Source organism: Bison bison, unplaced genomic scaffold, assembly GCF_000754665.1.
Source record: "Bison bison bison isolate TAMUID 2011002044 unplaced genomic scaffold, Bison_UMD1.0 scf7180017864386, whole genome shotgun sequence".
Classification (NCBI taxonomy): domain Eukaryota; kingdom Metazoa; phylum Chordata; class Mammalia; order Artiodactyla; family Bovidae; genus Bison; species Bison bison.
In genome coordinates, this window is record NW_011494958.1 from 1565326 (window position 1) to 1579384 (window position 14059).

The window sequence follows — 14059 nt, forward strand, 5'->3', positions numbered from 1 at the left end:
AAATATTTAATAGTAAAGACCAGCAGTGTCCCAGCAGTTTGAAGGAAAGTGGGTGATCTCTGTCGTCTGGAATGGCCAAGGAGAGGCAGGATTCAGGAGGCGGGGCACGGGTGGCAGGCTGGAGGGGACAGACCGTGCTGGGTGCGTGGTGTCCTCAAGCTCTTGGGGACCTCAGAGCTCCCTGTCACAGGGATGTCATGTAGCCTTGGAAGAGGTCTTCGCATCTTTGTGTCTGCACGACATCCTGCTGTATGCTCATTTCCCAGAACGCGAATGAGGGGCTCCCAAGGGCTGACCCGTAAGACGAGGAGGGGGAAAATATGGTGCCGATTATGGAGTCTGTCCCTGGGGGCCCGGAGCCAAGGGGTGAAGCATGGGAATGTGTAAATGAGCTGGAACCTGGCCTTGCCCGGCCAACCAAGGGCTCTCCGCCTTGGTCCTCTGGCGCCGAATCCTGCCAGGAGATGGTGGGAGGGGCCGGGGTGTATACGACTTGGTTCACTCTGTGCCTGGCTGTCTCTCCGCTCTTTGGACCAGCAGTAAGTTACATTTGGCACAACTTGCCCTTGGAAAAATGTTTTCCCATAGTTCCCAAAGAATTATATAAGTAGATGGTTTAGACCTTTGCTTTTGTCAAAAACACATCAGAAGCATTTTGGAAATCTTTTTTAGAGGAAAATCATGAAAAGAAGCCTTTGCTTTCTATTGCTTCCTGACTAGGTCTTATTCTCCCAAATACTATCTTAGTTTTCAAAATCACTACTGTGTTAAGGCCAACTATGTTCAATAGGTTACTCCATAGGCTTATTCTTTGAGTCACAGAGGGCCCAGCATCTGTTCTTCATTTATTTTGCTCTTAACTCTTCTTTCTTCCTCTTTTATTTCTTATTAGGCTTGTTGAAAATGGTATTTTTGGTTGAGGTTATTTTAAGGTGGTGTTGAAATAAATCCCGAGTCTGTCCTCTTGTTCAACAGTGCATGTTCTTTTAAGCCTACACATCCAGGGTCATCCTACCAAAATAAATTATATGGGCCCTGTGCAGATCTCTCAAGTGCCTGGCTTTATTTATGAGTTTGGCTGCTGGCATAGCATTTATAGTTTCTCTTGAGCGAAAAATGGGCTCGCTTTTCTTTTCTCTGTCTTTTCCAAGAATTGCTAGCAGTCTCATTTCTTAAGTAGCTACGGGTCTGTGTCACTAACTATTTTAGTTTTATTATCTCCCCTCAGGGAATTTTTAAAATTTAGTCGCATGTCCATCAAATCAACTGTTGCAACAATTGTATAGGTAGATGGAACTCAACGTCCTGCCCATTTATAGGCATTCAGGGCTATCTGAAATCACCGAGATATTTCCTTTACCTTGACCTAAGCTGGATGAAAACATACTTTTCTTTTTTAATTAAAATTTTAAACATTAAAAAAAAAATGTAGGCTGCGCCCCATGGTGTGCAGGATCCTGACTAGGGGTTGAACCTAGGCCATGGCAGTGGAAACACCACGTCCTAACCCCTACACCATCAGAGGAGTTCCCCAAACATCCTTTTCTATATCAGAAAGTTGACTGGCTTTTTTTCTTCTTTTAATAGTAAATTTTGCACAACTTATGTCTTTTCGGAGTATAGTCTTATTTATTAGAATGATTTGATGATTTGTAGGTGGCTTGAAAAATCTGTAGAAGTATGTGTGTCAAATATCCTATTTCTTGTGTGAATAAAGGTCTTACATTTTTCCAGCAATTTGAGGAAATCTGTGGATTCTTCATTTTGAAAGTTGACACACCAAACATCCTTCTAACATGCATATGATTCGGGATCTTTATTTTCAGTGTCCTTTTTTTTTGCAGCTAGCATAACAGAATATTCTGGATAAACGTATTCATTCTTTTACCTCTTACTTTTGAAAATGAGATCAAGATTACTGGGATGAACTTCTCTACCCATATCTACCTGTGGGTGTGTCTAAAGTCCTTGGATTATGAGTCTGTTTGAAATTGGGTTTTAGTCTTTCCAAATCTGAACCCTCCTGCTTCAGTTAACCTGCCTGAAACTGGCTCTGTCCAGGGAGATGTTGGTGCTTGAGGAGGTAAGATTGAAGAGGCGGGCTCCACAGGTTAGGAGATGCTGGTGGAGGTAGCAGCACGGGGGGTTTTGTTCCCATGCGTGGATTCTGGTAGCTCAGGATCTCTTTGGAGAATAGTTGGTGACATCTGTTATACAATACTGAAAGTGGTTTGGGGCATTAAAAAAGGAGCCTGCTGAAAAGATAAGGTGGGGCCAGTCTGTGGAAGGCCCTGATCAGTAGCACTGGGAACTGGGGAAACTTTAAATAGGGAGTGATGCACAGAGGCGTGAGGAAAGATGACAGGCTGGGAGAGAGCATGTGGCAGCTGCGCTCCAGGCTCTGGCTGTTTCCCGTGCATTCTCCCAGGCTTACCGAGGGCCCGGCCAGCTCTGTGGACCATCCCCATGTTCTTCTGTGGCTCAAGTCCAGCCACTCACCTGTCATTCCTGTGACCACTCTGGCTGGCTTAAGGAGAAGCCTGGAGACTTGGGCTGTGGGGGAAGTGTGCAGTGAGGTTGGGCTTCTGAGCCTAGAGCCAGCAGAGAGGGAGGGGGACCTGCTGAGAGATGTGGGGTGGGGGGCGCTGGGGGCTCTGAAGCCCTGGCCAGCCTGATGAGTATAGATAAGTGCTTCCTTAAAAATCCCTTTTGACTGAAGCCATATGAAGTTGAGATTTCTGTCTCTTGCTCTGTAGAAAGTCCTGGCGGACAGAGGTGGAGTCAGATAATCTGTGGGCAGTGTTGCTAATTAGGAGCCTCTGGATAACTCGGTCTGGGTCCCTGGCACAGACTAGATACTCAACAAATTAATAACATGAATTATTAAATTAATGAAATTAACAGGGCTTCAACTGATGGGTGGCAGCCCATTTCAGGGATTTTTAACAAAGGCCTTACTTTGTATTTTATCTTGACTGTATTGATGTTTTAGCAAATAATTTGGCTTCATAGCAGGATACATATTTGAGAGACTTAATTTTTCAGACAGCCTGAAAATAAGATTATTTTCATGCATTCTGAATATGTGTCTCCCACTAGCATCTCTCTCAGTGTTATGTCAAGGATATTTTATAAGTTTTATGAAGGGCAGAATGTCTAAGTATTTCTTCTGGTTACATGCCATGTATTTTCTTGGATTGGGCTTTGTGATTTTTGCCTTTCCCTCAGTTCTTCTCCAATATCTGACCTCTGAATAAAATGGTCCTGGGAAAAGACTTTCATTGGTTTTATAGTTTTAAACAGATTAAATCTGCCTTTTGGGAGAAGGTTTGGTGTTTCTGATTTTTCTACCAAACGGCTGGATTAGAAAACTCCTGAAGCTTAGTGACTACCCCCTTTTATGTGTTCAAGCAACTTTATATAACTTAGGAGAAATGTGTATCTCTTAATTTTTTCAATTAAAATTTTTTTTGCAAGCAAGTTTATTATGCAACACTTAACCATGTAATTTTCCCAGTTTTATTGAGATATAATTGACACAGAACATTGTATTAGTTTAGGGTGTGTAGTATAATGATTTGATAGATAGATGGATAGGCTTCCCAGGTGGCTCAGTGGTAAAGAATCTGCCTGCCAATGCAGGAGATGCAAGAGATGTGAATTTGACCCCTGGGTTGCAAAGATCCTTTGCAGAAGGAAATAACAACCCACTCCAGTGTTCTTGCCTGGAAAATTCCATGGACAGAGGAGCCTGACTGGCTACAGTCCATGGGGTTCCAAAGAGTCTGACATGACTGAGCACACACACACACACACATATATATTACAAAACGATTACGATAGTGTTTGTTAACATTCATCATCTCAAAAGAGTTAACAATTTATTTCTTGTGATGAGAACTTTTAAAATCTGCTCTCTTAGCAACTTTCAAATATACAATACAGTATTGAAAGTACTTCTTTTTAAATGAGAGAAATCAAATGCTTTTTCCCCCCTATTATAAGAGATTATAACAATTCCAAATAGCAGACTTGTGTATTTCTTTTTCTTTGTCTATGTCAAAATTTTTTGCAGCTACCACTGAGTGGCCCATCTTTCATGCAACCTCTGTTATCACTGCTGTTAAAAGGGAGAATGGAGTCACAGACACGAGGTGAGCATTCGGTGGGAGCGAGAATGAAATGTCTGAAGTCTCTGTTATGGATTTGTTTGTCAGTAGTTACTGTTCATTCCTAACTATAGGGATGGATGCTTCGTCTCTTTCTCTCCCATGCATGCAGTTCCTCACCGGTGGAATCATTCATTGTCCAGGAGCTCTGGGATAAGGCTTTAAACCATCCTACTTAGCACTACAAGGACACCTACCATAAATGAAACCTTTCTAAAAGAATTAACACGTGGTTGGTGAGCAGAAGTGCAACTTGATTTCTGACACGGTTCTCCTGCTTTTGCAGGAGGTCATGGCACCTTCTGACATGAAACACACCAATGCACCTGTCGCGACTCTGGCTGGCTGGTCCTGGGACCCCCTGGGAGCCAGGCTCCCCAGTCTGCCTCGGGACCACGTGGGATGCGTCCCTCCAGGCCAGTGAAATGGACAGACAGGGGGTTAACATGGCCATTGTAATGTGAAGCTCTACACTGAATGATCAGTGCTTTAGCTTTGGCCAGAACTTTTTACTTGTTCACTGTATCAACTCTCTCATTGCAATTTTAGGGCAAATGGAGGCTGGGCCATTGAGCCATTAATTTACAATGTTAGGCCTGGACTGAAGCAGTAAAGTGTGGGAGAGACCTAGGGAAACGGATGTGGGAGTCAGACACTTCTGGTCTGAAATCTGTCTCTCCCGCTTTCTAGCTGCGAGGCCTTGGGCAGTGGATTTACAGGCTACAGTAGTATCATTTGTTCAATGGGATCGCCACTTCTCCCTTTCAGTCAGGGCTAGAAACACTGTGCGAACAACGCTTAGTACATACCTGACACTCGGCCGCTGTTCACGAAATGGTTGTCAGTGCTGTTCTTGTTCTCCTTTCTTCTTCTGCCCCTGCTGCTCAGGGGAGAGGTCGAGAGGGAGCTTCCTCAATTGTGCTTCTTTCTTGACCTTCAGCATTTCTGGAAACTTAGTCCTGGATCGTCCGGTTGTGAGTCTCGGCAGTTTGTGAATGAGGGGTGGTACCTGCTTGAAGCCAGAATAGCCTCTGCACCCAAGACTATGAACACCCAGGGCGGGCTCTATCCTTGGGGGCTTCTGTCCCAGCCATGGGACCCTTGCCACCCTCTCCTAATTCTGCTGTAAAAGACCATAAGTGGGATGGGGCACTGCAGTGGCTACAGGGCACTTTATTTTAAAATTTTAAAAAATCTTATTTGGAGGATAATTGCTTTATGATGTTGTGTTGGTTTCTGCTGTACAACAGCATGGATTAGCTATATGGATACATGTATCCCCTCCCTCTGGAGCCTCCCTCCCACACTGCCCCCCCCAGTCCTCTAGGTCATCAGAGCACCGAGCTGAGACCCCTGTGTGATATAGCAGCTTCTAACTAGCTGTCTGACACATGGCAGGGTATCTGCGTTAGTGCTGCCCTCTCAATGTGTCCCACCCTCTCCTTCCGCCGCGGGGCACTTTAAACAGCACATTTTTATGTCACATATCCCCACATTTTGTGGCTCATATGACATGTTGTGCTCCAAAAGAAGAGCATTTTAGAAAAAAATGGATTCCGTGTGCCCATCTAGGTTCTCATCATTGCAAAGGTCTTGAGTTTGGTTTCTGCACAAGCACTGAGCCATGTCCTGGCCAGTAGAGTGGGAAGTTGACGGATGGGTTTTAAGAAGCCAGGTTGGTCTCTGTGCTGTGTAGCTCGAGTATCACCATGAAATATTGTTTAAAAAAAAATTGGATGGCTAGATAGATTGCAAAATATCATGTTTCAAAAATCAGGTTGGCATTCTAATGTAAACATACTTTTTACGTAATTGTTTCATTTTTATCTGAAAGAATCTTACGAGCACTAAGATGATATATCATACTTAAAAAACAAAAAAAAGATTTATTTGTTCAAGAAAGGCAACCAGGAGACTTTCTTTTAAACACTATAGTAAGAGACTTCATGAATTCAAACAACACTTAATTATCAAAGGTAGAAGTCACCCGGGAAGCCTTACCAAGTACTCGGGGGTCTCAGGCAGCTGTGTCCAGACTCCAGAGACTTTAGGAGGAAAGAGGAAAAGATATCAGGTTGGATGGGAGCCTGGAGACTGCGAAGAGCCGGGTGTGGCCAGTGGCCCCACCCCTGGACTAGTGGGGAGGATGCTCATCTCTCTCCTCTGGGCCCCAGACTCTCGGCTTCAGTGCAGCCCCTGGTCCAGTTTCAGAGACTGTTGTAGCATCTCTCATGGCTGAGGCTGGTGCTTCCCTTCCTGGGGAAATCTCAAGAGTTTTGTTGGCCAACCACAGTCCTGAGAGGCTGAATTTCTTGAGATGTAATATTGAGTCATCATCGTGTGAATCCAACCATCTCATCCTCTGTCGTCCCCTTCTCCTCGGGCCCTCAATCTTTCCCAGCATCAGGGTCTCTTCCAATGAGTCGGTTCTTGGTTGGATGGCATCACCGACTCCATGGACATGAGTTTGAGCAAACTCCGGGAGACAGTGAAGGACAGGGAAGCCTGGCGTGCTGCATGTGGGGTCACAAAGAGTCAGACACGACTGAGCGACTGAACAACCACAACCTCATGTGTGTTTTCATAGCTGCTGTTTTGTGTTCTTTCTATCATCTCTCTGCAGCACCTCAGACAGAGAGAGCAGTCTGAGTGGGGAAAGGCATTAAACAGCCGTAGGTCCTTTGCAGGAGTCAGAACCCAGAGGGAGTCGCTCAGCCGCCTGAGCCCAGCGGATCCCTTTCAGAACCAAAACCAGAGCCCAGGCCACCACGACTTCCAAATACTTCACTTTCCACGTTGCCAGAGTTAGAAAATGTCATGATACCAAATTTAGCACGACAAAGTATTTCTCTAGTTGCTTTTCTTAGATTAGAACATAAACTTGTCTTCGGTTTTGGCCGCTGCAGACACGTTGGTCTCTCCCTGGTCGGCAGCGTCTGGATCTCTTCCCTCCAGTGACTGGCAGAGGCCCTCAGCCTGCTTTATAGGGTATTGAGCACTGGGGCTTTGGCCCAAGCCAGACCTGTGGCCGGTGCCTTTCGTTTTCCTTGGTCTCAACAAAAGGTAACCCTGCTCTGCCCTTCAGACTCCCTGGCCTCCAGGGCAGCTTTTCTTTCCCAGATAGAGATGATTCTAGAACTTCAGAACGTTCAGTAGTCGAGTATTCGACCTGCAGGTTAGAAAATAAGGACTTCTGTTTAGATTGAAATTAGAAGGTGGTGTGATGGAGCATGGTTGAGGAGAGGCTCTGCCTGCCCGTGATCAATGGGGAAGGACCAGCGGTGCCATGGTGGGACCGGGTGTGCTCACTGAGGCTTTTCAGCCTTCGCCTAGAAAAGCTGATGAAACCATTCCCCACCCCCCACCCCCACCTAAATCCAGCAAAGCAGGGATGGGAATGAAAAGGCTGTTAAACTGGGGCATGGCCTTCTCCACTGAGGCTGTAAGATTCTTTAGCACAAAGACTCCATCCTGTTCAGTCTCTGTTCTTCTTTCCAGAGCCTAACATCCCACACAAAGGCATTCTGACGAGTGGAATCGGATGTTTGCTGTTCTTTCTTTTGGTCGAGAGAATCCTAAACATCTGCCTATGCCAACATTTGGGTTCCCATATCCCATATTCAGGCTTTCTTTGGGTTTATCTCAAAGAGAATGAGGTGGTTGGATGACATCACTGACTCAGTGGACATGCGTTTGTGCAAGCTCCAGGAGAAGTGAAGGACAGAGAAGCCCAGCGTACTGCAGTCCATGGAGTCACAAAGAGTCAGACATGACTTAGAGACTGAACAACCACCACCACAAAGGAGAATGTTCTGATGGTGGTTTGTGAATATAGCTTTGCGGTATAATTTTGTCTTAAGGTGTTCTATTTTCAAATGCCAATTTCAAGCAGAAAGTTACTTAAAATAATTGTTAGCCGATTATCCTAAACATATTAATATTGAGTGGTCAGGCTCCCCTCTCTGGCTACTGCCCACACTTCCACAAAGAGTTGAGTCTCCATTTTCTCAACTCTGCTCTGGTGCGTTCACTCCTGCAGCCATTGAGTGATGGCTTCTGATCCCAGGGCTCCCACCACCCCTCCTGCATCTTCTGCGTCGCTGAATCCAGTGGGCAGTTTCCAGTTCTGGCTTTACTTGATCTGGCGGCAGCATTCCACACACACACTCTCTCTCATACAAACCGCTCCCTCCGCACACCCTCCCCCAGTAGCGTGCCCTCTGATTTTCCTCCTCACTGGCCGTTCCTCCCCGGTTTGCTTCTCCAGTTCCTCCTCTTCCATCACACGTTTCACTCTTGCAGGCCCTCACATCTCTCCTCACTCTACATGCTCTCCTGAGGCAACCTTTCAGTCCTGTGGTTTCAAATATCATTTGTACGCCAGTGACCAAAAACTAAACTGCATTTCAGCAAGTCTAAGGCACATGTGATGTGAGATGCACCGAGATTTTATGTAAAGAAAAAAAAAACGCTGCCAATGAAATGCCACAGTGTCTTCTTACCATATTAATCTTAAGATGCATTCTGCTTTCAGAAATGTCAGAATGTGAAAAATGTACAACCAAAAGTTAATGATATAATGGGATATATCACGTGGATATACTGATATAACGTCATATTACATAATGATATAATATCTTTGGTGTAGATGAACTGCCGTTTGCAGAGCACAGATCCCTAGTGTGTCTTGAGCATGGTGTTCCCAGGCACATGCAAATGAATTGCGTTGTCTTAAGGAAAACTGGTAGTTTCTTAAAGGTCATCATTTCTCCAAGTATGAAAGAGGCCTTTTCACTATACAGTTTATTTATATGCATAGATGAGGTAGACTTGAGTTAGCCGAGCAGTGAGGCAGAGTTATGGAGCCATTGGGTCTTCATGACGGCATCAGCACAATTGAGGTGTATTTCACTTGGTCTAGAATTGACCGACTCTAGCATCACAGTCAAGAGTGTCCTGGCTGTCTTAGTGTAAACCATGCAGTGATCCCTGAGCAGTGCTGTCCGTCTTCACAGAATTTCTCAGGCAACGGAATTTTAATTTTTATTACTCATTTCTTCTTATTACATCATTGGGAAATCATGCTTATGGTGTTTCCCTCATCTTTTTTTTTTTTTTAATTTCCTCCCTCTACTTCAGAATTACTTTTGACAGCTGTGAGACCTGTGAGAACGATGGCTATATCTTGAAATGTAATTTTCCTGCAGCAGCATCCAAAATTAACAAAAAGACATGGAAAAATCTCATTAAGTGTTCTAATCTACCACCATCTGTGAACCTTGTTCTGGTCCACTGAGAGTTTTCTAAAAATAATTTAAGTGGTATATCTTTACTTCTATAGGGAGAATAATTCATACTAAATGCTTTGACTTTTAAAATATTATCTTATGGTCAGTATGGTTACCCCAATAAAGTTTTGTTTTGTGGGTTCTAAGTGCAGAGAAAATTATTTATGCTCCTTTTTTTTATATTGTTAATTGATATAACACCCTCTGATTTGTTTGTTTTAGTCGCGCAGTCCGGTCTGACTCTTTTGAGACCCCATGGACTGTAGCCCACTAGGCTCCTCTGTCCATGAGATTTCCCAGGCAAGAATACTGGAGTGGGTTGCCATTTCCTTCTCCAGGGATCTTCCCAATCCAGGAATCAAACCCATGTCTCCTGCGTTGGCAGGCGGGTTCTTTACCTCGAAGCCACCGGGAAGCTCAGATCACCCCTGGGCCTCTGCTTCATTTAGCTAGGCACATCTCAGTGTGCAACTGAGTTTTTTCCCCATAGAAATGTCCTACTATATCTCCTTCTCTTCTCCTCCCACTGTCTCTTCCATGATGTCTTTCTCATAGGCAGTTCAAAGTAGAATATTTAAGGACAAAAGTTTAAATACCATAATCCAACCACATGGGAATTGAAAAATATTCTCTTTAAAAAACTCTTGGGTCAGAGAAGAAATACTGTAGTTATAAACTACCTAGAAAATAAGAAGAATGATAATATTACAAACAAAACTCATAAGATGCTTGCCAAAGATTTGCTTGAAGGAAAATGATTGGACTTGAAGCTTGTTATTAACCAAAAAGAATGAAAATTAATGAGCTATCAAACCTGAGGGTTTAAAAATGAACAAAGGAAAACCACATGATATACTCAAAAAAAAGCATGTTAAAACATTAACAAACACAAGCATAAATGAATGATTGGAAAAGAGAAAAATCAACTTCATAAATCCAAGACCTGTTACTTGGAGGAAAAACCTCTGCATATTGAATTATAAAAATGTAAGAACCTAGTTTACAATATTAGGAATGAGAGAAAGGTTGAGGAGAGAGGGATTTGCCCACAGACAAGAATGAAAAGATTATAAGAAATTGAAAGTTAGCAGTAAGAAGATAATTTGAAAAAAATGGATGTCAAAATGAAATTTAGTAAAAAAAATAAAAAAGTAGAAAACATTGAATGGATCTATAACTGAACAAAAAATTGGAAGAATTATTAAAGAATTGTTTCTGTATAAAGAAGTGCCTGTATTTGTTTTAAATACTAAATAATTTGTGTGTTGAAAGCTTCCTGATTAATGTAATCATAACTGATTTCACTTGATAAAAGTGCCACAAACAGGCTAATGTAGACCAATATTTCTTAAAAGCACAGATGCAGAAAAATCAAAAAGGAAACCAAAAATAAAACAATTATAGAAGATAAAATATAAGGGATATTAAAACATTAATACATGGACTCCAAGTTGGCCATATACCAAGAATCCAAGACATAAGGGTTAAGAAAATCCAGGACTATTATTGATAGCATCAGACTAAACAGAGCAAATATTCCAAGGCATTGATGTTCATTTCTAATTTTCAAAAATCAGCACTCATTAAACCAGGAATAGGTCACTTCCATGATGTGCTATTTTTTAAAAAAAATCAACATCAAATTCAATGGTGAAATATAGGAAGTGTTTTCATTAAAAACAGGTGTGCACATGAACAGACATTAGCATCATTAACCACTAGGGAAATGCAAGTGAAAAATCACAAAATACCATCTCGTACCTACTTGGATGGCTGTGATCAAAAAAAGATTATAGCAAGTGTTGGCAAAGACATGAAGAAGTCAGAACCCTCATGGAGTGGTGGTGGGAGTGTAAAATGGTACAGCCACTTTGGATTTGGAAAATAGTCTGGGAATTCTGCAAAAGGTTAAACAGAGTTACCATATGACCTGGCACAATTCCACTCCTAGGTATATATACACCCAAGAGAAATGAAAACTTGTCCTCATAAAAACTTGTATGAGAAAAAAAACTTGTATAAGAATGTTCATAGCAGCATTATTAATAATAACCAAAAAGTAGAAACAACCCTAATGTCCATCAGCTGACAGATAAATAAAATGTGGTATATACATGTAATGGAACGTGTTTGGGGCAGTAAAAATAAATGAAGTACTGACATATTCTACAAATGGATGAACTTTGATTCAGACATGGATTGAAAACATGATGCTAAATGAAATGAACCAGTCACAGAGTACCACATACTGATTTGAGAGATGAGGATTGAGTCAGTGTCTGTTGTAGATGGTTAATTCTTGGCAGTAGTAAGTAGCATTGCTAAGCCCCGCCTATCACTGGAATGTTCTACGGGTGTTTGAGGTGGCTGCCTTATTGGGGTTGTCGTTGTGTGGGTTTTCATTTGCCCTGTAAACAATCTCTTGTCATTTCTTTTACGTTTCATATTGGAATGATCCTGCTGCATGTATTCTTGAAATTGCTCTATATTTCAGAGGTGTATGCTTGGTAAAAATTGTTTGCAGAAGTCTTATCTGACAGTTTGAATTGTAGTTCAGGGGTGAGAATTCTATTTAGTAGAAAGATTTTATTATAAATATCAGAATCTTCATTTGGTAAATTTTCTTGGGGAGCACACAGAACATTCTTGTGATACTTTTTGCTCCTGTATGTATGTTTGTATTCCTGCTAGTTTATATGGGAGCAGACAACCTTGGGGCCACTTCCGCAACTGAGAAATGCATAGGAAAATACACTTTTCTTTTTGATGGAATGCAATTCATATATAGTTAACATGTCAACAAAGAACTTTGATGTGTTTACTTCCTGCCTTAAATTAGAATTATGTAATTAAAGTAAAAACATTGACCTCTTTAAAACTCAGGATATTCTTAAAAAATAGGGTGTGTGAATCTTATGTGGTATGTTTAAGGTTGCATTTAAGGAATTGGTGAATTTGTATCTTTTGATATACAGACCTTTGTGAGATGTAATTAGCTTAAGGGGGTAAGTTTTTGTCTTTCGTGTTTGGAAGGATCTTGTTCAAAATCGTATTTGGATTAAGCACGAGATTACCTGCTGACTCTTGTTTGTGACCAGCTCTTTTGCTTTACGATAACCCTGTCAAACTGATTTCCCTAGGTTGAAAACGTTCGCTTGGTGGATCGAATATCTTCTAAAAAAGCAGCCCTCGGGACTTTGTATTTGACCGCCACTCACGTCATATTTGTGGAAACGGCGCCTGACACAAGGAAAGAAACATGGGTATGCAGTCCTTATTTTTGGCTTTTTGTGTTTTCCATTGTTTGAAGTAACAAGTTTTGACTCTGTTTTGTCTGTTCTCTAGATGAGGAGGGTGGGACTTGGGGGGGTTGGGTGTTCAGAGCACTCTTTTTGGAATGTGAGCACTGCTTTTTTTTGTAAAGGGTCATGTCCACTTGGTCTATTTACTCACTTTAAATACTGATGACTTGGACATCATCAAAGAGAGACAGAGAAATAGCCAGAGGTGTAAGTGCTTCGTGTCACAGCTGACAAGTAGAGATTCAATAATGTTACTGTACCAGGTACAGTGTTTACACAGTGATTTGCAATCCACTTCGTTCGTAGCATCCTGTGGTGCAGGCCATTTAGTCATTATGTTGTCTACAATTTTCTCATAATTTAAAAAAGAAAAAGTCTAGGGAAGAGTCCTATTATCAGGTATTTCTGCTACATAATAATGAGACCATTAGAAGGTCCTTATTTTAAGAGAGCTGCCCAACCATGGCATTAGGACCAGAACCAGAATCTGTGGATTGTAGATTCTGCTTTTTCTGTAGACTTGATCTTTGCAGCAGAAGGTGGCCCTCCCTACTTAGTGGAGAGGAATTTAAAGAATGAAGCATTGCCACTGAGGACTGAGCAGAGACCCTCCTGAAAGTCAGAGCACTTCAGCATGGTTTCCTTTCAAATAAATCTCTTCTGCAGCCTGCCTGACCACCAACAGCTTAGAAAACAACCATCTCAAGTTGCTGTTGAACTCAAGCATTCCATGTGGAATTAAGGAGCATGGTGGCACCTCCCAGCGGAACTGTCTCTAACTTTTGTTGATTGCAAGGTTTATTTTACTAACTTCTCATGACCTTATTTAATTTTAGCTACCCAGTGCATTTCAAGCTTTGACGACCCAAATGTTCCCTTACCTGGAGCTGTGCAGAATTCTAGGCTGAAGGGTTTGCTTCATATAATGAGCTTGACTATCAGAAAGCTTGGCACTGAAAAATAAAATGATGAATTCAGACAGCTGGTTCTTACCCCCAAACATACCAGTTCTTGTCAACTGAGTGCAAGCCAGCTGAAGGTCAAGGGTGTTTCTTGTCTCTATGTGTGGCTCAGAGACTGTTACCAAATCGCAAGGCTTTGTGCCCAATGCACAGTGAGGCCCATCAATACTTAAAACACTAGCTTTTGGAACAGAGAAAGGTTTATTACAGGTTTATACAAGGAGACAGGTGGCTCATCCCCTAAGAACCCCAAAGTTACTGAAAGCTTTCAGCAAGCCCCTTTAAAAGCAAAAGGTGAGGGTTGGGTGTGGTTAGTTGTTGCAGACTTCTTGGTATCA

At 42.3% G+C, this 14059-nt stretch overlaps 1 protein-coding gene across 1 annotated transcript in view; it reads left to right on the top strand.

Moving 5' to 3' along the window:
• The first annotated feature begins 332 nt into the window (after positions 1-332).
• MTMR7 (myotubularin related protein 7) overlaps positions 333-14059 on the top strand; it is a 76707-nt gene continuing 62980 nt past the window's right edge. The window contains exons 1-2 of the mRNA XM_010858397.1: positions 333-539; positions 12598-12720. Coding sequence (XP_010856699.1) covers positions 333-539; positions 12598-12720 — 330 coding nt within the window. The remainder of the gene's footprint in view (positions 540-12597; positions 12721-14059) is intronic.